The sequence below is a fragment of the Cyprinodon tularosa genome, unplaced genomic scaffold (genome assembly GCF_016077235.1).
Source record: "Cyprinodon tularosa strain WSP-4 unplaced genomic scaffold, ASM1607723v1 ctg923, whole genome shotgun sequence".
In the NCBI taxonomy this organism is placed as follows: domain Eukaryota; kingdom Metazoa; phylum Chordata; class Actinopteri; order Cyprinodontiformes; family Cyprinodontidae; genus Cyprinodon; species Cyprinodon tularosa.
In genome coordinates this window covers 288884-314404 of record NW_024039700.1, presented here as the reverse complement: position 1 = coordinate 314404, position 25521 = coordinate 288884, and the positions used below count along the sequence as shown (strand labels likewise).

The following is a 25521-nucleotide window of genomic DNA, read 5'->3' as shown; positions in this document are numbered from 1 at the left end:
TTCTTAGAAAAAGCACTACAAAGAGGAAAAAAAAACTACATGACTCATCCTACCCCTTTGGCTGCAGTAAAGAATGACAAGCAAAAGCTTAAACTAGGCTTCCTTAATAAACAGCGGGTGCAAGAAAGGGTAAAGATAAAAGAAATAATGTCCATGAAAAGAATAGAATAGAAAATCCCTTTATCGTCCCACAATGGGGAAATTCTGCTGTTTACCACAGGAAAAAGACTACAGAAAAAAATTGTCACACAAATGTGGACCTTAGAAAAATGTATAAGAATTACATAATAGTGAGCAGTTAAAAAATAAACAATGAAATACTGTACTGTAAAGTGTTTTAACAATATATGCATACAGCTTTGATAATTTTTACAGTAATGGATATTTGAAAATAGCAACATCAGATATGTGCAAAATGACAGCTGCAAAACCTGCTGCTCTTGACTTTTTTATGTAAACCAATCAAAAGTGAACTTACTTTAAGATATGGGCTTCCTTTTGTGTAACTTTTGCATACATGAGTCAGGGTTTAATTCGTCCACCAGGGATTGTTCCAGCTCATTCCCTCCACTGGGGACTCAGTCCACTGCCCAGAGAAGTTACATCTTGTAGCAAAGATTCTTCCTTCCTCATGCATATGCATGATCATTGCTAATTAAAAAGTGGTCTTTAGGCACACATTTTGTTTTGTGAGAACAGCTTTTGGTTGGCAAAAAGGAGCATGTTTTCTAGCACACCATGTGGCCATTGTCATTATGTAAATGTTGAACACTTTATGAACAGGTCTGCCAGCCATAATTGAGTTGGCACAGTATACAGCATTTTCTGAGATGAAAAACTGTTTTTTGATTTAGGTGTTGTCTTAAAAACATCAAAATTCCAAATTTTCTGTATTTTTCTGTTACAGCAATTAACCTCTAGATTTTCTTTAAAATTCATGTTAGGCAAACACAACCTAATACATTACCATAAACGAAGAACTAGAACAGAGGTTCCTAAACTTTCTTAGCTGCGCTCCCTCTTCTGTGTCCAAACTGGGTTGACACATGCCTAATCTGCCCCCACACAACATCCACAACAGGATCCTGGGTATTTTTCACCTGCAGCAAGAGAACAAAATAGGCTCTCGGATTGATCAAACCTGCACAGAAAACCTTGGAAGTCTGTAAAGGTGGATTTGCAGACTAAACTCTGATATAACTTCCTCTATGATGCATATTAAAATGAAGCATAGAAAAAGTCTTCTAATTAAATCAGTTTTCTTGTAATATTACTATTCTTAATGTTTGAATTTAAATGTTTCAAAGGAAATGTTTATTTACACATCTTTATTGTGTGAGGAAAAAAAATCTACCTGTGTAATTAACAGACAGCCATTACATTATTTGTCTGTGCACCCCCTAGTGGTAGGGGTGTGCGGACCACACTTTGGGAATCCCTGTACTAGAATGTTTCATTTTTGCTCTAGTTTTGCATTCATGATTCTGTCCTGTCTAAAAGACAGTCCTAAAATATTCAAGCTATTTCTCCTAAATTGGAATATAGTTTGATAGCCTAAGCCTGAATTAAACTACTGTTCCTTGGTGTTTGTCATTCTTAACCTTATAAATCTTAGTATTCTTTCTGAAAGACGATGAAAAGGAATTTATTTCATACAATTTATACAAACAAAAATAAATAAATCAGCTTCAAAAAAATACTTCGAACAAACAGCCAAATACACAAAAAGAGACTGATTAACATCAAATAAAACTCCAGTTTCCAAACAAACTAAATTCAGATTAACATAAATGGAAAAGAACAAAACCCTCCACCAAATAAATGTGTCAGTATATACAGCCAGAGACGAACATTGATTAATGTAAACTGTCTGAAAAGGGGTGCGAAGAAATAAAAATTATTTTTCAAACCCCCCTGCTTCATGAATCAGTAGTCTTTTATACCCTGTTAATTAAAACTGAAAAAGAAAATTATTTAATTATTAGACGGTTCTTTAATTCAGTATTTGCATTAAGCTTTATTTTGAAAATTCCAGCTAAAAACATATGAATACCATACTTTTCAGAATTTAGTGAAAGAAAAAAAGAGTCCTGTATCCCTTTTTTTTTCTCTTAACAGAAAATGGCAACTTTGTGTTTGTCTACTTTGTAATAAAATACATTTAAATCTGTGTTATTAATGCAAAAAAGATTTGAACCCAGATGTATGACGGAACCATTACTGATATGTAACTTCAAGTCTAATAAAGGTCTCTAGCAGAGAGCCAGTCTCTCTTTGAAAGTACAGCATATTAGAGTGAGGTTGGAGTCCACAATATAATTGATCTGTTTGAGCTGCTAGAAAGATGTCCGTGCTAAAATTCTTTTTCTGGTTTAAACATATTTTACCTATTTTAATCTGTCACTACTGTGTTTCATCAAGGCTTTTACTATCAACTGTCTTCAGCTCAAGGCTTAGCATTGAACCGCCAGGCACTGAAAGCAGACAGGTGGAAGTTTTAATCGGTTTTCTTCTTGAGTTCTTTAGGATCTAGTTGTGAATGTCTAGATTCTCGAAAATGTTTGTTTTTGTATCTCAAAAGTAAATGAATGCAAACTTTTATCAGTGAAACCTTTATAACTTTTTGGACTTTCAACTAAAGCCTTTAAAAACAACACAAAAAAAATGGGATGAATCTCTTTTAAATATTATAATATACTTAAAGCATTTCTTATCATAATGCTGCTTGTTGTGGCTCACAGATATTGAAAGCCTGACAATAAAATACTATGTAATAAAAAGAAAAGTCCAAAAAAGTTGTGTTATGGTATGGCCTATCATTGGGGACTATTGGATTTGGAAAAGTAATAAAGTGTGCAGAAACAATGGAGGGGCACAGAATTTATGTTCCTCGAGGTCCAGTGGGATATTTCTACAGTCAGTGATAATTTGGGCGTTCAATGTCAAGTGCTGATGTTGATCCACAAGGAAAGTCTTGTATACTTTATGCTTTCACTGCTGGTGTGATTTTTGATTTTATTCAGTGCTTGTTGTAGTTTTTCTGTTAAGAAAAAAAAAATGCTAACAGAAAAATGATTGTTAAATTATTAGTATGATATCAAACTTTGTGAGATTTGTAAATAGATTTTCACTAACTTCCCAAAGCTTTTTCCTTTTTAAACTTTGGCATTGATTTCTCTGAGTGCTGATGTTCAGGACCACATTGACAGTTAAAGCTTCTTCAAAAGCAGATTTGTGAAAGAATTTGGAACGTTATTCTTTGATGTATGCTGCATGTTTTCTTTTATATATTCTGCCTTTGAAGTTATGAAGGATATATTTGAAACTTAAGGTAAATCCTGGTGAAATAGAATTCAAGTAAAACAAGGACTTTGATTCCTCGGTTACGTTTGCATTCCACATAGCATTTTGTTTAGAAATATTTATTTGATTATTTGATGTGGAGGATTCTATATATTTTTTAAGCCTACACTCTTGCTGTCTCTGCTAGATCACTAATGCACATTGATATACTTACTACCTGATGTTGGTTACAGTACTGTAGCTCCTTAGATTAACTGTCTTAGATTGTGTTTAAGGATATATATAAATATATATAGGATAGAACTTGCAAAATTGGTTTCCTTTCATTGGTTTTACTTTCCTCTTATCACGCATTGTATCTTGCAATTTTAATGTTTCTTTTTTATTTTTTGATCTCAAACTCTGCCTCTGCTTTTTAAATTATCTCTATGGGAGGTTTTCTCTAAAAATCCTAACCTGTTTAAACCTTTGCAGGCTGAGATTTTCTCATGTTGACATTTCCGCAATGCAGTCCCTCTTACTACATATTGTATCCTAAAATGTTTCACCTTCTTCATATCTATAGTGTTGGCCTATAAATTATATGATATGTTAAAATAATTATTGTTATATTATCTTGCTCCACTCAGACCAGTGCATATTTCAGATCTCAACTGCTAATTCTGATTTTGATCAATACTGCTGTTTATTTCCACCCTAGAGGCTTTAACTCAAAAAGAAGTAATCTTCTGCTCTCTCGTTGATAGAGAAGGTAGTTTTAAACAAACATTGAATGAGAATATCACAAAACTGTGCCCATGTATGCATCAAAGTATGTAACCTTTATCCTATTTTAATTGCACTGGATTGGAGTATGTCTACGTGTAATAATGCAGGATTTAGTCTTGGCTGAAAAATGCCAAAAACAAATGAGCTGTATATGAAGTCAGTATAGCTTCTCTTTTCGTCCTTTTATCTTTCTGCAATGTTGTTGCGTATGGTTTAATTTTAGTGCCTTCTGTGCAACAACCGTGCAACCCTCTGATTGTTCCTATTTTAGCTTCATCACACTTAACATTCCCTCATAATGCTCATTTCCTTCTTAATATAAAAGATCACAGTTTGCTTAATAAAAAAACGTCATCTACTGTATAAAACTAATGGATATGTAAGAGGAGGTAAAGTATCCCAGGAGCTGTGCATAAACAGTTGTCGTTATGCACATATATGGGCAAACATCTTTCTAACCCTTAGCAGTTAAAGCATCACTTGAAAATGCTTCTCAGAGGCTGAAGGCAGAAAATTGAATGGCTACGCATTGCTGTACGGATTTACGACTTACTGGTGATCCCACTGGTCAGTGCACCATGTAAAAAGGTCGCAGTGCGTTTAAAACTATTGAGCATCAATCAAATGGGAAGGGAAGGTAGATTTAGAATTTTACTCTTAAAGTAAAAATGAACAAATAGGAACATTGGGGTCTAAAAATAAAAAAAGCAAAATAAATAAAGAGTTTGCTTGCACTGGATCACAGTCAATCTTATTGAAAGAGAAGGCTGTTCAGTAGAATTTTTATATTTCCTTGAGTACGGAGCTGTATTTATGGTGTGTTTATCATAGTGAGAACAGCCATACTATTCTAAAAAGTATTTAGGTTTTATGTAGGACTGTAATGTTTGAAAGCTTGCTCGCTCTGAGAGTTACTTTCATGGATGGTATAGTTTGTGGCTTGCGGCAGTGTACATCATTTTTGTCCTGCATAAAATGCTGATAGTATTCATGGTAAATAGGCTTTTCAAAGGCCAATTACCAGCTGGAGGGGCACTGATACATTTCTGAGACACTGAATTTACTCTGTTTGGAGTTTGGTCACATTGGGTGCTCCTATGAAAGTTGGCTTGTGTGAATAAAACAAATTGTGTTTTCAAACTTACCCTCTGTGTACCTTTGTGCCTCCTTCTCTAATCTGTTCAGTGTATTTCTATAATTTTCTTTTGTCTTGCAGAGCATGAATTTCCATGAGATTTTTGGATCATTGATGGCATTATGTTACACAGCTGTTTCCTTGACATTAGGCTTCATCTAGGCTGGTCCCACTGTTAAACTGCTTTGGTTTTCATAATATAATCGTGCTCTGTGAAAGTGACTTTGATAAAACTGACTGTTAATCATAAATAAATCAGAATAACTCAAAACAAATACAGAATTAAAATGTAAAATAATGATGTCATTATTCAGGAGTATAAACATGATCATCTAAAAAAAGTGACATTGAAAAAGTAGCTGTCAACTGTCAAGTAATGATGACTGGTTTGCTTATCTTTCTTATTTTTAGAATTGTTTTAGATTATTGTGGCTGATCAGTTTTAACCCTAAAAAACGTATAAAGACATTTTATAAACCATTATTGTGATTTTGTTTTATTCCTTTAGAGGTGTATTAACTAGTTTGTTTTATTATTGAAGTTTAGATGCATTAATCTTAGTTATTCTGATTATTTGAAACCATGCTTTATTCAGTATAACCCCTCAAATATTCTTAGACAGCAACAAAATTACTTTTTGTTGTACTGACGATCAATAAAAAATTGGAAACTTTTCATTCAAATTCAACATAAAGCACCATTTGATTGAAAGAATTCTGCATCCTCTTTCTACTCTATAACATCTGTTTATGTGGTTAGGAAGGCCCTTAGTTAACATATTCAAACTATTTTAACTTCTTTTGGTATGCATAATAACTGTTATCATATTGTGTAAATGTCAAATAGCATCTTTATTTTAGAACTTGCATGCATTTGACTTGCTTGCATTTTAATGTATGGTGTGATTGTATTATTTATAGTGCTGCAACTGTCTTGTTTATCGTTCTGTTTTGTTTGTTTTCATCTTTTTTCTCCACCCTAGAAGAAAATTTTATCTTGAGGCGCTTATCCTTTCACATTTGAATAAGAAAATTAAGTGGAGGTTATATAAAATACATGAATCATGCTTTTTTTCCCAAAAAGGGGCTACAAAGATAGACCCAGAGAGAAGGTTTATTCAAATAATCATCAACTGTTTGAACAACCACACTTGCATATAAAAGGTTGCTTTGGTCTCATATCAGCACCACTATTCTTAGATTAGGACATGCATCATTAAAGTTCATGTTCCAGACTAGAAACTGAAGTAATGCAAGCTTGACAAGACATAACTTTGCTCTTAGAGGCTTTTTAAAGCGATGCACTCCTCCATATTTGAATAACTATTCACATCTCAATATAATGACACAGCTGAGACTATGCCTGTCGTGCCCAATTGCCGCTAGCAGCACTAATCCTAATTCATATTTGGCCAATTTAAAAGGCAGTGTCTCATATGGTTAAAAATTGTTTTTATAGACTCAAGTCCAAGTTACAAACACAAGGACTTTTGAATCAACATGGGGCTTTTGTAAAAGATTTTGGAATTGACTGGAATTTGAATCCTTAAAAACTTGCATTAAATAGAAAGTTTGTCTAAAAGGAACCAGCCTGGTCTGCAACAAAGGAATTGTGCTAAGCAGGTGGTCAAAGCTGCATCGTGTTTTCCTGCAATCCCATGTTTATACAGTGCTAGTCAGCTCTAGCTACAGTGGTGTTTACATGTTTTCCTCTGCGGCATTTTTAAATCAAAACAGAAACAAATGTCTGAGACAGATCTTTAATTGCAATCCTAGGGATACTAGCGTGAGAGTTGCCAGCAGCATTAAGGCATTAATGTGTGGCCATTGTGCTGGGAGACGGACCGGCCAGCAAAACAACAGAGGGCAACTTGGATGCTTTCCCTGAAGTCATAATGAAAGTGTTTTTTCCTCCTAAAAATTATTTTAAAACAACAGTTTTAATATCCACCTGTGCCTGTTCTTTGTCTTTTTTTCATTTAGGTTTAATCAACATACTATTAATGAAAAGCTTGTTTCAGTTATTCTGGATGAGATTTAATTGTTATCCATCATATCCACAACCAGTCCAAAGCCAACAATATTGACAAAACACATAGGTCACAATTTATTCTATCACTGTTTTTGTATTTCTTAGTTTGTTCCTGAAACAGTAACACCTTCTGATGTTTCCTAGGTGACTACACTGGTGAACACCAGCAACAAGGGTCCCTCCAGCAAGAAGAAGGGGCGGTCTAAGAAGGCTCACGTGCTGGCAGTGTCTGTGGAGCAGGCCACCCAAAACTTTCTTGAAAAGGGCGAGCAGATTGCCAAAGACAGCCAGGACCTAAAGGAGGAGCTCATTGCTGCAGTGGAGGATGTTCGTAAACAAGGTGTGTTTGCATAGATATTTACTGCAGCTGTTGATGTCTAAGACTAAATATCTGTTTTAAAAGAGCATCATTACATTTTACCTGAAGGCAAATAGAAATGTTTTTATTCTTAACTGTGATTATTTGTTTTGTTCTCAATAAACATTTTAATCTTTAACTTTTATTAAACTTTTTATGAATGATCGCCTTCTAGGTTCCTAAAACCAGTCTTTTTAAACCTACATATTTTTTGTTTTGTTTTTTTTGCTGGACAAAGAAATGAATGACTTACAATTTTCTCCTGAGTATGAAGATGTCTGTAGTTTTGCTCAGATGAGGGAAAAAGTATGAATCTGTATCTGTGATTGAGATAAGTTATTCAAATAAATTTAAATGGATTATCAACCTGGAGAGACTCACAAGGAAACAAAGAGGCAATTAGAGAGTTTATTAACATGAATGAATATAAATATCTTTGCGCTCAGGCCTCAGGAGAAGACATAGAGCTGAGCATTGCTGATGGCAATGGAATGGGCAAATTCCTAAAAACAGGGTTGTCCTCCCCACGGGGCCTGGATGTTAGTGCTGGACTGGGGATAAAGGAAGAGCTGATTGGAGTAAGAGGTAGGCTAAGGTGGTAAATGGGGTGGAGGTGGGTTGCAGCTTGGTTGGAAGGCAGATAGAAACACAAAGCAGAGTCCTGGATGATGTTGGCTGCTGGGGATACTTGAAGAGCAGAAGGTTGGCAGTAATGGATCTGGATAACATGGCAGTCAGGATATGCTGGTAGGGTTTAGCTTGAGGCTTCCAGATTGAAGAGTTTTCCTTGTGACAAACTTTTTCTGGTATGATTTCCCCTCGGATAATAACCGCTGAATATAGTGAGAATTGACATAAAATTCTAATGTTTTGGGAAGGAGCCTGAAAGAAAAAGGATGTCAGAAATGTGAGATTAACTCACAAATTTAGAATAATTTCAGACTGGCACAAACAGAACATTATGTAGCCATTATTTTCACTAAATGCATGCAACCTTATGACTGTACTAGGTCAAGTTCAGGAGCTATAATATTTAAAGCCTCCGTTGTCTGTTGGGAACCTTGCTAAATGTTAAGACTTTATAAATGCATATCTATGTGGAATATAGTCCATTAACAGTCACGATTCTGAACCTAAAAAGCGCTGTCTTCAAAAAGAGCAACAGTAGTTAGGTTTAACAAAGCTCCAACCGTTTGTCTTAACTTAGAGTCATATTTAGAGTTTGAGTATACAATCCTTGTATCAATCTGAACATGATTGTGGTAAATGACCTCATCTTGTTTCAAAATGTTCTATTAGTTGATAACTTTATTATTTCTGCGGCACAAGAAAATCATTGCATCTTTACTGTTCGTTCAAAAGTTCCTTTCCAGAATGGTGATGCATTTACAATAAAGACATTTGAGGTTTTACTGCTGGATTACTAAAGTTGGATTTTCAACACTGTTTGGCTGCTACTGCAGTCCACTGCTGCCTTTAGTGACACATAGGACTTTTGAGGTGTTAATAAGAGAGTCTGTCCTTCAAATCGCAGCACATGCACAGTCAGACCCGTACAGAATTGTAATTGCCTTCAAGTCTGTTAGTGGCTCATTAGACTTCTGTCCTACTAAAATAGTCATCTTATGATAATAAGATGTGTTATTTTAGATTTATGAGGAAACTAAATTCTTGTATCCATATAACGATACAAGGCAGACTCACTGAGGTTTACTCTCTCGGTATAAAAATGTGCACGTGATAAATGGATGTTTACTCAGTAATTTTCCTCTATAGTCAGCAAGCTCTTTCTCTGCTCCTTACCTACTGAGCCAAAATAAATGATATCATACATCATTATTTGTGTGACTGCTTGGCAGAGTGGTGCTGTGGTCAGCGCTATTCTTCAAGAAAAAAGCTTTTTGGTTTGTACATGCTGGCTGCACTTTGGATGCTGGCCTTCGCCGTGGGCTCAACACGTCAGAATCAGGGTGTGAAGATCATGCCATATAAAAACAAAAAAAGGATTTTTATGATAGGAAAGGAAAGTCTCACAGTTTTTATCTCAAGTTTTTTGTCCAAGTGAGTTACGTATGCTGTATAAACTAGGGCTGCAACTATTGATTATTTTGTCAATTAATTCATCTGTCGATTATTTTTTAGATGAATTGATTAATGATCGGGCAGCAAAAGGTTCCTTAAAGAAGATTTTATACAGAATTTAAACCAGGTGAAGCTGAAACTTATCTTTTGACAAAATAATTTTTATTATCATTAATTTGAAAATGTTCCCAATATTTTTTTACAGCTTTAGTATAACTACTGCTTTATGTGGGTTGTTCCCGTTAATTTCATGTTTCCATGCTCCGTGTAACGATTAATTGTTTGTTAAACGAGTTCACAATTATTTAAATAATTGATTAATCATGATTAATCGGATTGATTGTATCAGTCAGAGTGTAAACTCTTATTTTGAAATTAAATGGGGTAATTTTTTGAAGTTGTTATCAGGTATTGGGGAATAATCATTAGGGAATCTCTGCAGCAAGAGTTGGGCTGACTTATAAGTTCAGTTAACTTAAGCATTAAAGCTGATTTCCCTTTTAAACATTTGCTTGCAGCATTTTCATTGTCCAAGAAAAAACAAAACAAAATACAAACCCAGAGTGACAACATATATCTGCTTTAAAAGCTCTGTGAAAATGCTGTGACTGATAAGCAGTAAGCTGCTAATGTTGATAAAATTAGCATCTGATTCAGATGATTCTATGTTGCAACTAAAAGGCTGATTCCAAGTTTGAAGGAATCTGGATATGCATTTTGCAGCCTCAAAATTTGGGAAACTGAAACATCAAACTTAAACCTCATTAAGACCCTTTAAGACAAATGTTCTGAAAGATTTGAAATTGTTTGCACTGAAACCATTTTAAATTGAAAAAAGACAAGGATACAATTATTCCCGACAGATACATTTTAACAACTTTTGCAACTTGTGACACTTTTACCTTTAAAATCTATACATTTAAATTTTTTATTTTGCCAATTGTTCTCTTTAACAAATGAAATATTGCTTGATAAAACACAAAATTCTATTACATGTTTTTAATTTATTACACTTTGTTTTGTTTATTTTGCATCAGCCAGCTACCCAGACTTCAGCAAAATCCTTTAAAAATTTTTTTATCTCATTTTCAGGGCTTGTCAAGCTGATCTCAGTTAACATGATTGACGTGTTCACTTCCCTCTTGTCGAACTCCGTCCCTCTGCTCTTGTTATACAAAGCATACAATTGATCTGTCGACTGTGTTTAATTTTTAAACACAATAGGTGAATAAAGGTTTTCCATGTGCTACAGTTCCTGCTTTCAGAATTGTTCGGTTGGAGATATGGAGAGAGTAAAATATAATCTTAGAAAGGGGTCAATTGTCCCAGGCCCAGGATGAGGGGGCCCAAAATTAACTCACTGACCATTAAAAATACAGGCAGAAGTAACTTTTCAGAAAATATTTGTGATACAAATATTTAATATTAGAGTAATTGCATATATAAATATTTCTGCATTAGGTATATGTAATATGTTTAGATCTCTCCCCACCCAACATAAAATAGTTTGACAAGGACAACGGCAGGCTGCAACTTTTAAAGATTGTTTCGCTGCAAACTAAGAATTTCACGTCTTCAGAAGTTCAGAACACAGATAAAAAAAAAGAGAAAAAGGGAAGATGACACCAAATGCTTGAGATATTTTAAAAGTAAATATTAAAAATAAACTGAGAATGAGTTAGGAACAGGTCCAGGAATGGAATTGCAGAAGAATGATGCCCATTTAGAGCCAGGTAAGAAGCAATGTGTTTTTTAGTGTGGTTTTAAAGTATATCATCCGCTAGCTATTGTAAGGGAAAAACACATTTTATTTTAAAGAAATACTTGAGCCTAGCGTCAAAAGAGCAGAAGGATGGCAGAGGTCCAGGTGAAGTTTGAAAGAGAGTGGGGCAGGAGAGCAAAGTGAGGCGTTGCAGCTTTAAGGGGTGGGGGAGCGAGTGTTTGAGGAGGAGACAGAGAGAGCCGACCCTACCGGTAACACAGTGCAGGTGGAGGGGCCTGCTGCCCAATCGCAGAATCTGAGCATAGTGGCTTGGAAACGGATCACACTGTTAATTTCAATGATCCTGCGCTGTAGTCAACAACAAAGACTGATTTTGATAGAGTGAATGTTTGTAATTGCAAAAAAGGAGCCTTTCTTAGACATGGCTAATAAACTGCCAGCAGATTCAGAGGGCAGACAATCTCCAAAGTATCTAACCTGTTCTACCTCCCACAGTGGAAGGGAAAAAATTGTTAGGGACTGGCTAATATACAGCGGCTCAAGCAAGGCAATATTTTTGCTGTGCTTGCTGTTCCCCTATCAAGAAGAGAAACGATCAACTAGTGCACTAAATTCAATAAATGGGATGAAAATATTCAACATAAAATACAAAAAGTTTTTTGAAAGATTTTCAGGGCATGAAAGAGACTATGCACACAAACACAAAATGGAAGAACATGCTTCATATTTTCAGTAAAATAAAGATAATAAAAAAACTACCTGCACTCCAGGATGTCCCAGGAAAGGTTCAATGGTCTGGCACTGCATCAAAGAGCATCAGCTTGCCAAGAAATTAGACTTTAAAGACATTATAATTGAACTTGCCACTAAAAAAAAGTTCACCGTTTGACATTTGGAGACCAAGTCGAACCACATTTATGAAGTGAAGTCATCTATGACTTCTTTGGAGGACAGTAAATTATTGGCAAAAAGACTGTGTTGTCCCGGGCCCCAGCAAAGCTGTCAGCTGGCCTGGCAGTAGCTATGAACATCTGGTAAAGAGGATGTCAATAATTTGAATTAGGCTCTTTCTGAGTTTCTACATAGATGTTTTATGCTGATGTTGTAACCCTTTTCATATAAATCAATTTAAACATGGCTGGTTGTTATTTAAGTACTGTAATACTGTTTAGTTGCCTTAAATATATTAGAGTATTTCCCTGATCTGCTCAGGCTACATTACTGAGACGTAACTTTAAGCAAATCCACAATTCCATCACAGCAATCGCATCACGACTTACAGTTTTTTCTGATGAGTAGTTTAAATTCAACCAACATGTAGTTATTCAATGAATAAAAATCTATACACCTTCATAGTTTCACCCGGTAGTAAAAGCATTTATGCCGCATTTATACAGCTTTTACTGTATGCCTGTATTAAGTGGGATGTGTTGGCCTAGTGGGCTAGAGCAGTGTGCCTGTGCTCTGAGAAGGTTGCAAGTACCTGGTTTGAATCACACTGCCTCAATTCTGGGTTCCTGAGCAAGACCCTTAACCCCCGATTGCTCCCTGGGTGCAACACAATGGCAGGCCACTGCCCGAAGGGGATGGGTTAAATGCAGAGGTAAATTTCTTCAATTTGAGATCAATAAAGTTCAATTATGATATATTATTTTTCTTTAATGCTATCCTACTGGTCTAATGATTTTATTGACATTTCTAATTTTTCTTATTATGGGATAATTGTGACTTTGGAAGCTTACAGAGTTTTATGTTGGAGCTCAGCTTCTTGTGTGATACACAACAGAGGTTAAACACTTTGTTAGGTAATATAAAAGGTAAAGTACAAGTTTGATGAGTTTGAAACTTTTTTACTGAAGAGAATATAATCTATAATCATTTTGGCAGGAAACTATGATCTATGATTATTGATTTTTGATGTATCAATCTAATGAGAGAATTAAAGAGTGGTTGTGCCAGCAGCATTTCCTTTAATTGAAGATAACACAGAAATAATCATATTTGAAGCCAAGGAAAGGTTAAGAGTCAAATCTCAGCTCCAAGCAGACCTGAACTTTAACAGTCAATTTTAAGTCATCTAAGGACAGTAGTGAGTTTCTCCTATTATCACCGAAAGAACGTATTGAAGATTAAAGAACTGGTGTCTCGGCAGTAGTTAGAAATCTTGTCCATATTTTCTTTTCAGTAGTACTGCTATGGTGTTTGCACAGCTGAAGCAGATGAACCACATATTTCACGTTCTTAGATATTTCACTGGCTTCTTGTCTGTCGCTGAATACAATTTAAAACCCACGTTAGTTGATAATCTGTAACTGGTGAGGCCCAAAAGACATCTCTGATCTGATGGTCCATTATAAACCAGCCAGAACCCTAAGGCTGCCTTTATTCATGGCTTCATTCTGTACCCAGATTTATAACCAAGCACAGTAAGGCAGGATTCATGCTGCTCATTTATGGAACAAAGTTCCTGATTTTCATTGCTACTGGAACTCATTTGCTTAAGGCAAGATTGACATTTTGTTTATAATAAACAACCACAATGCACTATAAACATTATTTATTGTATGTGCTTTTAATATCTATTTTAAGCACTTATTTCATTGCATGTAAATGTTTTCATATATATATATTCCTAACATGTCATGTACGTGACAAATAAACGTGTCTTTCCTTTCAATGATACATTAACGGTTAAAGGACTAACATAACCTCACTTGGTTCACTGTTTTATAAAAAAAAAAGTTGAATTTATACTTTATTATTAATTTACACAATAGCTAAAGGGTTTAACGATGCCTCTTTACCAAATTAATTAAGCTAACACTATTGATCTGTGTGAAAGGGCCTCCGGTGCACCCCTTTCTACTTTTGATGAGTTATTCAGATAAGACACGTTATATTTCAGAGATGTTTGTTTTCCGTAATATTTAGAATTTAGGATTTAAGAGAGATCAACATCAACATGGCTAAAGGAAAAGATATGGTGTGAGGTCACATGCTTAAATGATGTCCTGATCAAATCACACATTTCTGGACATATTAAATCTTTCCCTGCACCTTTCCATAAGTTAACATAAAGCCGGGCATATACTGTGGGATATTTTCAATCTTTGCACGTAACTACAGATCAAACTGCATCATGAAACTGCAGGGTTTAAAAGTTTACAGCTCACAATGCATGTTCTGACGCTGTGCAGCCTGACACTTTGATGCAACCTTAAGTTGGCTGACAGATTTTCAAACATGTTTGATTTTCCCCCGAACTTACGATTCCTGATCGGGAGGTGATGGTGAGAGGCTGATGACCCCTTGTTACCCCCTGTACACTACACAATGCACGATCAGGCTGTAAGTCAGCCAGATGGCTTAATTTTGCCAAAAGAAAAGATAACCATCATGCACTTCGGTGACAGCCATCCATCTTTCTAACTTTAGTCATAATGTGGTGGTTCGAGAGAATCCTCTTGGGGTACATCCATGGAGCATGCAGAAAGTTTTTAGGTATTCCCATCTGTGACCTCTCATGAACTGGGAATCCCTCCCAACTTAAGAAGTTGAAGCAAGCCAGGCTTTCTTCAAAGCTGCTTATAAACTTTAAAAGGGCCATTAAAAGAATGCTGTGTCTCAGCATTACAGTGGGGAATGGAAGCTGGATAGCACAGCAGAAGAAGGGCTTTGCCTGCGCTGTGCAAACAGCAATGGTGATTGTGGGATACGTTAACCAGATCTGGACTTGGTTTATGCTGCAGTTTTACCTCAGATCCTAACCTCTCTGATAATCCACTGTTTGTCCTACTTCCATCAGGGAGATGGTTTATCAGCATCAAATGTCTGTGTCCTTTCAGCTGCTCCCACATTCAGGGACTGCCACAGCAGGTCAATAAGACCAAGTCTCTTTGCTGGGAGCCCCTTTATGATGCAACCAGGATTTCGACCTCTATTGTCAGACACTAAGATCCCATCCCCCACACAAGAACCCTCCCCCTTACACATACTTCGGCCTTCATGATCCAAACACACGCAGACACACCCACTGACTTCTCTTTGTTACCTTGTGGGGACAGATTAAAACCAGTTTCCTAGTCTACATTTTGGTGACTTGCCATCAGAAAAAGTTATCTTCTTGTGCTTGGAGTCCGGTTTAGGTCTAAGATGGGAATGTAGTTTTGTTTAGAGTCATGCTTAGGTCATACAAATGAATGGAATTCAATGAAAAGTCCACATAAAATAGAGGAACACAAGCACAACCATCTTCACTGACCACCAGCTTATTTAATAGACTTAATAATAATAATAATAATAATAATAATAATAATAATAATAATAATAATAATAGACTAGCTGAACCTTATTTGCATACTTCATTCTACATTTATATGTACACTGTTCTCTTATCAGAGTGTTTAATAGAATATTTTTTTCCTGGCAACATAACGTTGATCATTGATCGTTTCTCAATTCACAAGAATGCGAGTACGGACTCGTTTCCTCACCAAGTATGTTACTGAGAAGAACACAGGAAAGTATGGACTTGGTGAGAACGGACACACGCAACATAGTCGTGACGTCACCACACGCTCGGCTCGTCTGCAGCTGTATTTCACCTACTGTTATTAATAGTCTCTTGATAATAATAAATTCCTACTTTTTTCATTAAGTAGGGAAATAAAAAATAAACACAATAAGATAAACACAAATCAAATGAACCATTTTAATAGAACAAAAAAATCTCTATCAGAGCCAGCGGTACTTCACACAGGGCTATACAGAGAGAGGGCTGCTGCAGACGGGCTGCGGTTAGCCCTGGCTGCCGCTACCCTTGGAGGTCTGCTGGTTGCTGCGGTCCTCTCAACTTCAGAATTTGTTTTTTTTTAATTACGCATTAAATCAGTAGATGGGCCAAATAGTGACGCTTAAAAGTATAATGTTCTCGCCTAAAAAGGATCTTAAAATGTACTTTATTGAACAACTGTAACAGAAAAGAGAACTTTTTACTTAATACTCTGAGCTTTGTGAGTGCTCCATTGAAAGCTGCTGCTGCTGTGATGCATGCTGGGACAGCCGTCAATCTCAAGAATGGACAAGTCTGTTCTGATGCATACTTTTTTAAATAGGGAGGGACACGAACAACATATGGGGACTTTGACCGTTCTTGGTCTGCTGTTCTTGGAAGTGGAACAAGTACACATATTGAGAAATGGTCATTATGTGTGCCTTCTGATGTTGTTAGGGTCTCATAATGACAAAAAGATTCTTGATTTTAAATACTTTAAATTGATTTGGTTTAAAAATCTTTATACTTTAAACCGCATCTGTCAAAAAGAACATTAACACCAAATAAAGTAACGCTGTGGTCTCGTTTGGTCTACTTTCTTACTGTAACAGCTGATGGTGAATATCAGAAATATTTCAGTGAATCACAAACCATGTTTGCTGACCTCTCTGTTTACTTCCTCTCATCCTGTAGGAGAAACGATGCGTATAGCCTCATCCGAGTTTGCTGATGACCCTTGCTCCTCTGTGAAACGTGGCACCATGGTGAGGGCTGCTCGCGCCTTGCTATCTGCTGTCACCCGCCTGCTCATCCTCGCTGATATGGCTGACGTCATGAGGCTGCTGGCCCACCTTAAGATTGTAAGTGCAATTAGATCTGTGGGATCTGAATTCATCTTAAACTAAGCTTCGGTTAACGCTTTGACCCTGTAACCTTGTCATTAGATGCTGGTCAAGCTGTATTAAAATTGCACGCTCACTTCCACTCACAGAGACCCTATGCTCTGTGATCCTATGCAGAGGGTGGTTTTTGACTCATATGCTGAGTGTTTCATGAGCTAATGAGATCATTTTGCAGGAAAATACACAGACATGCGCATGCACACACAAAATATATAACGGCTTTTATCACAGTCACACATATTAGCATATAAATGAGACATAAGGGAGAATACGTAAATGAGGCATCATCTAAATAGCTTTGAAATAATGAACTACATTCAGTTTAATCGTTTAAAAACTTGGACATTTATTTTTACAGTAGCTTGGGGCTTGGTAGGAGAAAAAATACTGAATGTTTAAGATACCAGCAGGTTTTTGATATGATCTGAGATGCTCATCCATGCAGCCATATGCAGTCCCCCAGTTTATCACCCATACAGATGAGCACTTATAGCCCCTCTTTCTTTCTTTAGGTTGCCCATATTTTGGATTCACAGAGTTAATTTGGACATTTGTAAAAACATATCATTAAAGTCACCTTTAATGGTAGGATTTACTGTAAAACAAATGTGTTTGTTCCTCTTAAATCTTTGCACATTTTTCACGTTACATACATGCATTTCAAACAGCCACTATTTATTCCATTGACTAAACGAATTAAAATGCCCTTTGGAGGCACCTAATTGGTGAAAAGAGTTCACCTTTGCGTAATTAGAGCTCATGATGAATCCTGTTGTTCTTTTACGGCGTTAGAGGTTTGCTAGAGAAAAATAGTGCATAAGCAGCATTGTAAAGACTAACGAAACAGCAGACAGAGCAATGACAAAGTTCTGAAAATGTTTAATATGTCATGCTTCTGACATCACAGACTACATTTTAGTCTAACATCTAAAGATAGAAAGGGGATGACTCGTCAAGAAAACTACTGAGACCTGGCCACCTACCCAAGAAAGCCACAGTAATCATCAGCTCAGCTCGGACAGATCAGTTGTGGACTCTAGAAACTGTGCTTTAATGAAGAGTGTCAGAAAAATTTACGTATGAAATAAAGCAATGAGAATTTTCAAGTTTCTCCAGATTGGGAGAGAAAGTTTGTTTTTATTGATCAGGCATACCAAGATATCCACTAACGGCGAAGGTGAGAAATAGTGATCATCTAGTTACCAAGGCCCATGTTAGTGGATTGGTTGTATTTTGTCTTCAAAGATGGACTTTTGATTCAGTGCAAATTCCTTGGGGTGTTTATGATCTCTATTTACTGAACAGTGATGAATGAATGCGACCTGGGCATCCTGGGATTTTGAAAAGATCCGATTCGTACTTGATTCAGGACCACATAGCCAAGTGGCCTGGGTCGCATCGGAAAAAAATTGGATCTGTGTTGTTCAGACTGTCATGAAAAGATCAGATACAGGTCACATATGGGCTAAAAAATTGGATTTGGGTCACTTCAGGCTGCAGTGTGAACGTAACCTTACTCATAATTTGAAGTGCTGTTTTAAGAGCAGAAAAGGGACTAATACAACATTAAGCTGGTGGTCATAGAATTAGCATATACACATCTTTACTGTTTCGCCTGTATGCAAAGTTCCACTGAAAGTCTGACACTGTATGTCCTATTAAACACATCACCCACATGGTGAAAATTAGTAATGGCAGCATCATGCTGTGGGGATGCTTTTCTTCAGAAGGGATAGGGAAACTTGTTAATGTTTATGGGAGGATTGAAATACAACAAAACATAAACAGCAAACTGGATACCAAAACAAACCTCCAGAATTACAGGTGCTGGTCATAAAATTAGAATATCATGAAAAAGTAGATTGATTTCAGTAATTCCATTTAAAAAGTGAAACTTGTATATTATATTCATACATTACATACAAACTCATATATTTCAGATGTTTATTTTGTTTAATTTTGATGATTACAAATGACAACAAATGAAAATCTCAAATTCATCATATCAGAAAATTAGAATATTACTGAAGACCAATAAATACAAAGGATTTATAGAAATGTTGGCCAACTGAAAAGTATGAACATGAAAAGTATGAGCATGTACAGCACTCAGTATTTAGTTGGGCCTCCTTTGGCCTGTATTACTGCAGCAATGCGGCGTGGCATGGAGTCGATAAGTCTGTGGCACTGCTCAGGTGTTATGATAGCCCAGGTTGCTCTAATAGTGGCTTTTAGCTCTTCTGAATTGTTGGGTCTGGTGTATTGCATCTTCTTCTTCACAATACCCCATAGATTTTCTATGGGGTTAAGGTCAGGAGAGTTTGCTGGCCAATTAAGAACAGGGATACCATGGTCCTTCAACCAGGTACTGGTAGCTTTGGCACTGTGTGCAGGTGCCAAGTCCTGTTGGAAAATGAAATCTGCATCTCCAAAAAGTTGGTCAGCTGCAGGAAGCATGAAGTGCTCTAAAACTTCCTGGTATGTGGCTGCGTTGACCCTGGACCTCAGAAAACACAATGGACCAACACCAGCAGATGACATGGCACCCCAAACCATCACTGACTGTGGAAACTTTACACTGGACTTCAAGCAACGTGGATGAAGTGCCTCTCTTCTTTTCCTCCAGACTCTGGGACCTTGATTTCCAAAGGAAATGCAAAATTTACTTTCATCAGAGAACATGACTTTGGACCACTCACCAGCAGTCCAGTCCTGTTTCTCTTTAGCCCAGGCAAGACGCTTCTGACGCTGTCTGTGGTTCAAGAGTGGCTTGACACAAGGAATGCGACAGCAGAAACCCATGTCTTTCATACGTCTGTGTGTGGTGGTTCTTGAAGCACTCACTCCAGCTGCAGTCCACTCTTTGTGAATCTCCCCCACATTTTTGAATGGGTTTTGTTTCACAATCCTCTCCAGGGTGCGGTTATCTCTCTTGCTTGTACACTTTTTTCGACCACATCTTTTCCTTCCCTTCGCCTCTCTATTAATGTGCTTGGACACTGAGCTCTGTGAACAGCCAGCCTCTTTAGCGATGACCTTTTGTGTCTTGCCCTCCTTGTGCAAGGTGTCGATGGTCGTCTTTTGGACAACTGTCAAGTCAGCAGTCTTCCCCATGATTGTGTAGCCTATAGAACTAGACTGAAAGACCATTTAAAGGCTTTTGCAGGTGGTTTGAGTTAATTAGCTGATTAGAGTGTGGCACCAGGGGCCATCAATTTTGAACCTTTTCACAATATTCTAATTTTCTGATATGATGAATTTGAGATTTTCATTTGTTGTCATTTGTAATCATCAAAATTAAACAAAATAAACATCTGAAATATATGAGTTTGTATGTAATGTATGAATATAATATACAAGTTTCACTTTTTAAATGGAATTACTGAAATCAATCTACTTTTTCATGATATTCTAATTTTATGACCAGCACCTGTAGATCTAAATCCAATGATCAATTTGTGTAGAGATTAAAGACTTCAACTGATGAACACTTAGGCAAAAACAAAATGTACGTTTCTAGGAGGGAAAAGCTGCACCAGACCTCCTCCCAAAGACTTTTAACTGCAGTTACATAACATCACAGAAAAATGCATTGAAGTTCAAGGTTCTAATATGATGAAATGTGAAAAACTTTAAAATGGCTCTGAATTCTTCTGTAAGCTAAGTTATGAGCCTGTTAGAAAGTTTGATTACTAATTTCAATACATTTTCTGCATCTTTATGAGGGGAAAAAGAACTTTTATATTGAAATATGCCAACAAAATAACTAAGGATGATTAAACTGAAACAGCTTCACTTTTTTGTTGTTTTAAAGTCTTATTTCCAGTTGTAGCAAATGTAGTTTTTTTTGCCTGTTGTTTATTATGTTTTTTAAAGGTTTTGAGTGCAGTTCTTTGTTTGTGTCGATGACAGGTTGAGGAGGCGCTGGAGGGAGTAAAGAATGCTACCAACGAGCAGGACCTAGCAAACCGCTTCAAAGAGTTTGGAAAAGAGATGGTGAAGCTTAACTATGTGGCGGCTCGGAGACAGCAGGTAACTACAAATCTCCAGTGTCATGCTGACTTCTTTAGAAATTCACAAGAAAGGCATGGAAATTACATAATCCAACTAGTCCTTCCTACCTTTTTTAGAGAACCCAAAAAGTTATTTTCTCACCTCTTTTCAAAAATAGTTGGATAATTTAGTTTCTTTATAAAAGATGGTTCAGAGGCTTATTTTCCTATTTATGGTGGTATCTTTTAATGGATCTAGTCAAGTGCTGTGAAATCTGTACACCTGTACTCCATTGCTGGACTCAGATGAAATCTACTTTGACTGAGAAATCAGATTGTGCCTGAAAAGAACCACTTAGAGTATTTGAATGTAGTCACTATTGTGACTGGAAGTTTCTAGAGGTTATTTCTAATAGAGGTCATGCTGGTAAGCCACTCTGCTGCCAAGCTGTCCAGAGCAAAGCTCTGAATTGCATTCATTCCAGCCTCACAGCTGCCAATCTGCTGACACTGCTTCAGCTTTATGTGTTTGGAATAATACCAGTTCATCAAATGGGACCACAACCTTTTTTTTGTCCTTTAACAGAAAATAATAATAATTCCACATGAAAATAATTATTTTCATGTGAATTTACTAGGCTTTCACCACATATCCCTTTGAGAGATTTAAAGTATTTTGGAGTCATTTTCTTCTACCCACTTTCAGTGCATTTGTATTCATTTTTGAAAGAATGATGACAATGTTTTATTGATGATGCTCACTGTTGTCACCTCCTTAGGAGCTGAAAGACCCTCAGTGTCGGGATGAGATGGCAGCCGCTCGTGGAGCTCTTAAGAAAAATGCCACTATGCTGTACACAGCCTCTCAGGCCTTCCTGCGCCACCCAGACGTGGCAGCCACACGTGCCAACCGGGACTACGTGTTTAAGCAGGTCCAGGAGGCCATAGGAGGCATTTCCAGCTCTGCACAGGCCACCTCACCCACTGATGAGAAGCATGGTCATGCTGGAATCGGAGAACTGGCGGCTGCCCTCAATGAGTTTGATGTGAGTTTCTTTTCTTCATTAAAGATGCTTCACTTAGTGCATGGGTAGTTGGTCTAGATGATGCACACCATGGCCTTTTTAAAGACAGGACTAAAAAAATATCCTATGTGTGAAAGCACTGTGGCAATATCACTTTTACCTAAATTTGTACGACATCCACAACTCTTATCCAGAGATAACATATAAATATCCTATCTGTAACTGTAGTATTTTTGTCAAATATAATCCATATTTATCTGTGTGATTAAATTTGCCCTACTTTTCTTTTTGAAACTTTTGGACTAAGCAGATTAAGTTTGTGCTCAGGCAGAGCCTTTTCAAACATTATTCTCTGCTGCCCTCTAGTGGTTGGTTACTGACAGCGAGAGTGACTACAGCTCTTTTGCGATAGCCACTGTGTTAAGTAGTGGCTTGCAGAAACAAGGAAAACAGAAAAAAGGCCCATCTCTTTTGATAGAATCCTGATTTATAATCAGACCAGTTGATGCCCATCTTTTTTTATTATTAGTAAAGAGATCGTTTCCCCAAAAGAGTGATTTATCTAACTGTTAAAACATTTTGAAGAGCATTGCTCTTCCATGGAGCTCATATGTTATGATTAGATATCTCCTACTAAAAGGTATTCTTCCTTCCAAGTCCAAGTCATTTGAATAACAGGAAACCATCAAGCATGTTTTATCTCATCAGAGCACATGTTCCCTCATATTTGCTGTTTCCCCTGCATGAGTTGCAAGCTGCAAACAGGACTTTATCCCTGCATTTCTAATACCGTAATGACTTTCTTGCTGTTACTCTTATATTCTTCCACTTGGGTACTCTGTGGTGTTTTAGCACATATAATTCCAATAAAAGCAACTGAGGTTTATAATGGACAAAATGTGAAAAAGGTTTAACTTGTATTATTACTTTTACAAATCATTGTAGATTCTTCTTAGACAACAGTTTTCCTCACAAGGTGAATGAGTCAAGGTCAGCAAAGTGTCTGTTTTACTGTAATTTTTTGTATATAAAATTGACTAGAATACTTTGAACATCTTTTATTTTCTTTCCTTTTAATCAGTGCTAATCTTGTGTTTTAGTTGTGGCTTTCTACCCTTATTGAACCAAAAACTAAAAGCATAGAAGGGAGCTATAATGTAATGTGCTGCAAAATAGCTGAAATATTCATCTGAAGTCTTCCTCATCCTACAACCTGAGGCTTATATGAGCCTAAATAAGTTGTTCTGTTCAATGATATCTCTACTTTTAAACTATAGGTTTAGAAATATGAAACATGGTGCCAGAGTTGGGAATAAATTATATGACCTCAGAGTCCTCACAGATTATGGAAACACTTATTTCTTATAACAGACTAATTCAAAGTAATGTTTTTTTTTTGTTTGTTTCACGGTTGAAAAACTTTGGATTATGTACATCAAACTCAAAAGTTTGACAGGTGATAGTACAGACAATATTCTGACTCTAATGGGAAAAATGTGTTATTCAGAAAGATCAATTATTTCACCTTAAACCCAACTTCATTCCTCTTTATGTTTTAATTGACAGTTTTTATTGTAAAAACATTCTCATTTTATGTGCAATATTTGAAATGCTTAATTTTTTAGTAAGTCACTGTAGTATTCACTTAATTTTTAGATATCTCAGACTCAATCTTCTTTATTTGCATATTTGCATTATGCCCACCGTTTTTTATCTTTATATTTTAACTGTTGCAGATATCATTATATATTGAGTAATGAAGAAAAAAAATACCTAAAGCTCATAGTTGATGGTGTTTCCTTGTCTTAATTTTCAAAATAAAACTGATGAATAAAAATACTTTTACATTTTTAAAATTGGGGTAATTTTTTTGTATTTAAAAAGCAAAAAAAAACGAATAAACCAGACCACATTTTCTTTTTCTTCTCCAAGACTGTTCAATTTGTAAAGTAATTAAAATGACAAATAAAAAATGTCCAGGTCCAGGATTAAGAAGCTTAATATTTAGATGAAGCTAAATTAAGTGTGGCTCGAGTTCAATAGTCAGCTAAAACTGTTTCTGAGGCTGGTGGTCTTACTCTAGATGCAGGATGGATGGAGTCCTATATAATGGGGTGCTCCCTCTCTCCAACATCGCAATGTGTAGAGGTCAAAGGTGAAGTGAAGGCTGCTCCTTATAGTCCTCTGAGTAGCCTTTAACAACCCACTGTAGAGCCATCCTACCAGTAGCAGTGCAGCTGTCGTGCTACAAGGTGCAGAAGAAACCCTCCACAACACAGCGGTAAAAATTCCTGAAGGCTGAGCTCCCAAATTGAAGAAAGTAAAGACACTGATGGGTTTCCCTGATCAGACACAAAGCGTAGGCACTCCTGGTGCGGTCACTGGATAAATGCATGACCAGGTACAGGTAGCTGGAGATCGCTTCCCTAATTGCCCATCTAAAGTACAGGGGATGAAGAGGTTAGAAACAAAAAGCAGGTTCCTCTTAGTTTCCTCTTTAGTTCTGTCACACATCTTGAGGAAGGAATAATGGATTCTCCGTTTGGATGAGATTTTAGCAGTTGAATTTATTATTAAGAGTATGCAGCTTTGACTTTGAAATGAAAAAAACATTTCTGTCATAGCAATAACATTTTCAAGGTGGACATTATAAAGTGCTCACTTTTTGCTTAGACATCTTTCGAAAAAGAAATGTAAAACTTTATTTTAACTATCATTTAAATTGATCTTAATTATCACTTAATTTTAGTGACAAAATGAGCAGCCTTGGAGAAGAAAATGAAAATGCAGTTTAGATGATCGGTTGGTAATTTTATGTATGAGTCGAAAAAATATTTCTTTAGCTTTTAAATGCAATTTTTTTTTCTGATATTGTCATTTTAACGTACAAATTTGATATTTCAAAATATATTTAGGTCAAGTTTTCTTGTGACATATCGTAAAAATGAAATATAAATTGTTCTATTTGAATTTATTTCAAATTGAGCAGTCTCTAGACATAAAGTAAAAATAGTTTAAATGATTTATTTTACATTTTACGTACAACTCATCAATTGCAGTATTTGTTTTCAAACTGAAAAAGCATTTTAAATAACCTTTTTTAATAAAAACAAAACAGGAGACATTTTGCTTTCAGAGATTCCCAATCTGTCTTTTATTGGTTGTTAAAAAGTTTCCCCTCTCAGACTGCATCAGGACGTTGTTAAAACAACTCAGGTCTGTTCCCCTATCAGACTTGCTCCAGTCTTGGCTCCATCTCAGGCTAACAGACGTTTGGGTCAACACTTCCTGCCGGCCCCAAACTGCCACACAGCGATGGAGACTTTTTCCTGCTGGGAATGGAAGATACAAAAACAGAAATTTGTGTTATGTTCCAAGCATAACATGTTGAAGAGTTAATTTGTTCTTATTTACTTATTAGTTTTTAA

At 36.4% G+C, this 25521-nt stretch overlaps 1 protein-coding gene across 1 annotated transcript in view; it reads left to right on the top strand.

Moving 5' to 3' along the window:
* ctnna2 (catenin (cadherin-associated protein), alpha 2) overlaps positions 1 to 25521 on the top strand; it is a 310231-nt gene that overhangs the window by 41726 nt on the left and 242984 nt on the right. The window contains exons 3-6 of the mRNA XM_038274637.1: positions 7382 to 7577; positions 16868 to 17034; positions 20989 to 21108; positions 21848 to 22114. Of these exons, the coding sequence (XP_038130565.1) occupies positions 7382 to 7577; positions 16868 to 17034; positions 20989 to 21108; positions 21848 to 22114 (750 nt within the window). The remainder of the gene's footprint in view (positions 1 to 7381; positions 7578 to 16867; positions 17035 to 20988; positions 21109 to 21847; positions 22115 to 25521) is intronic.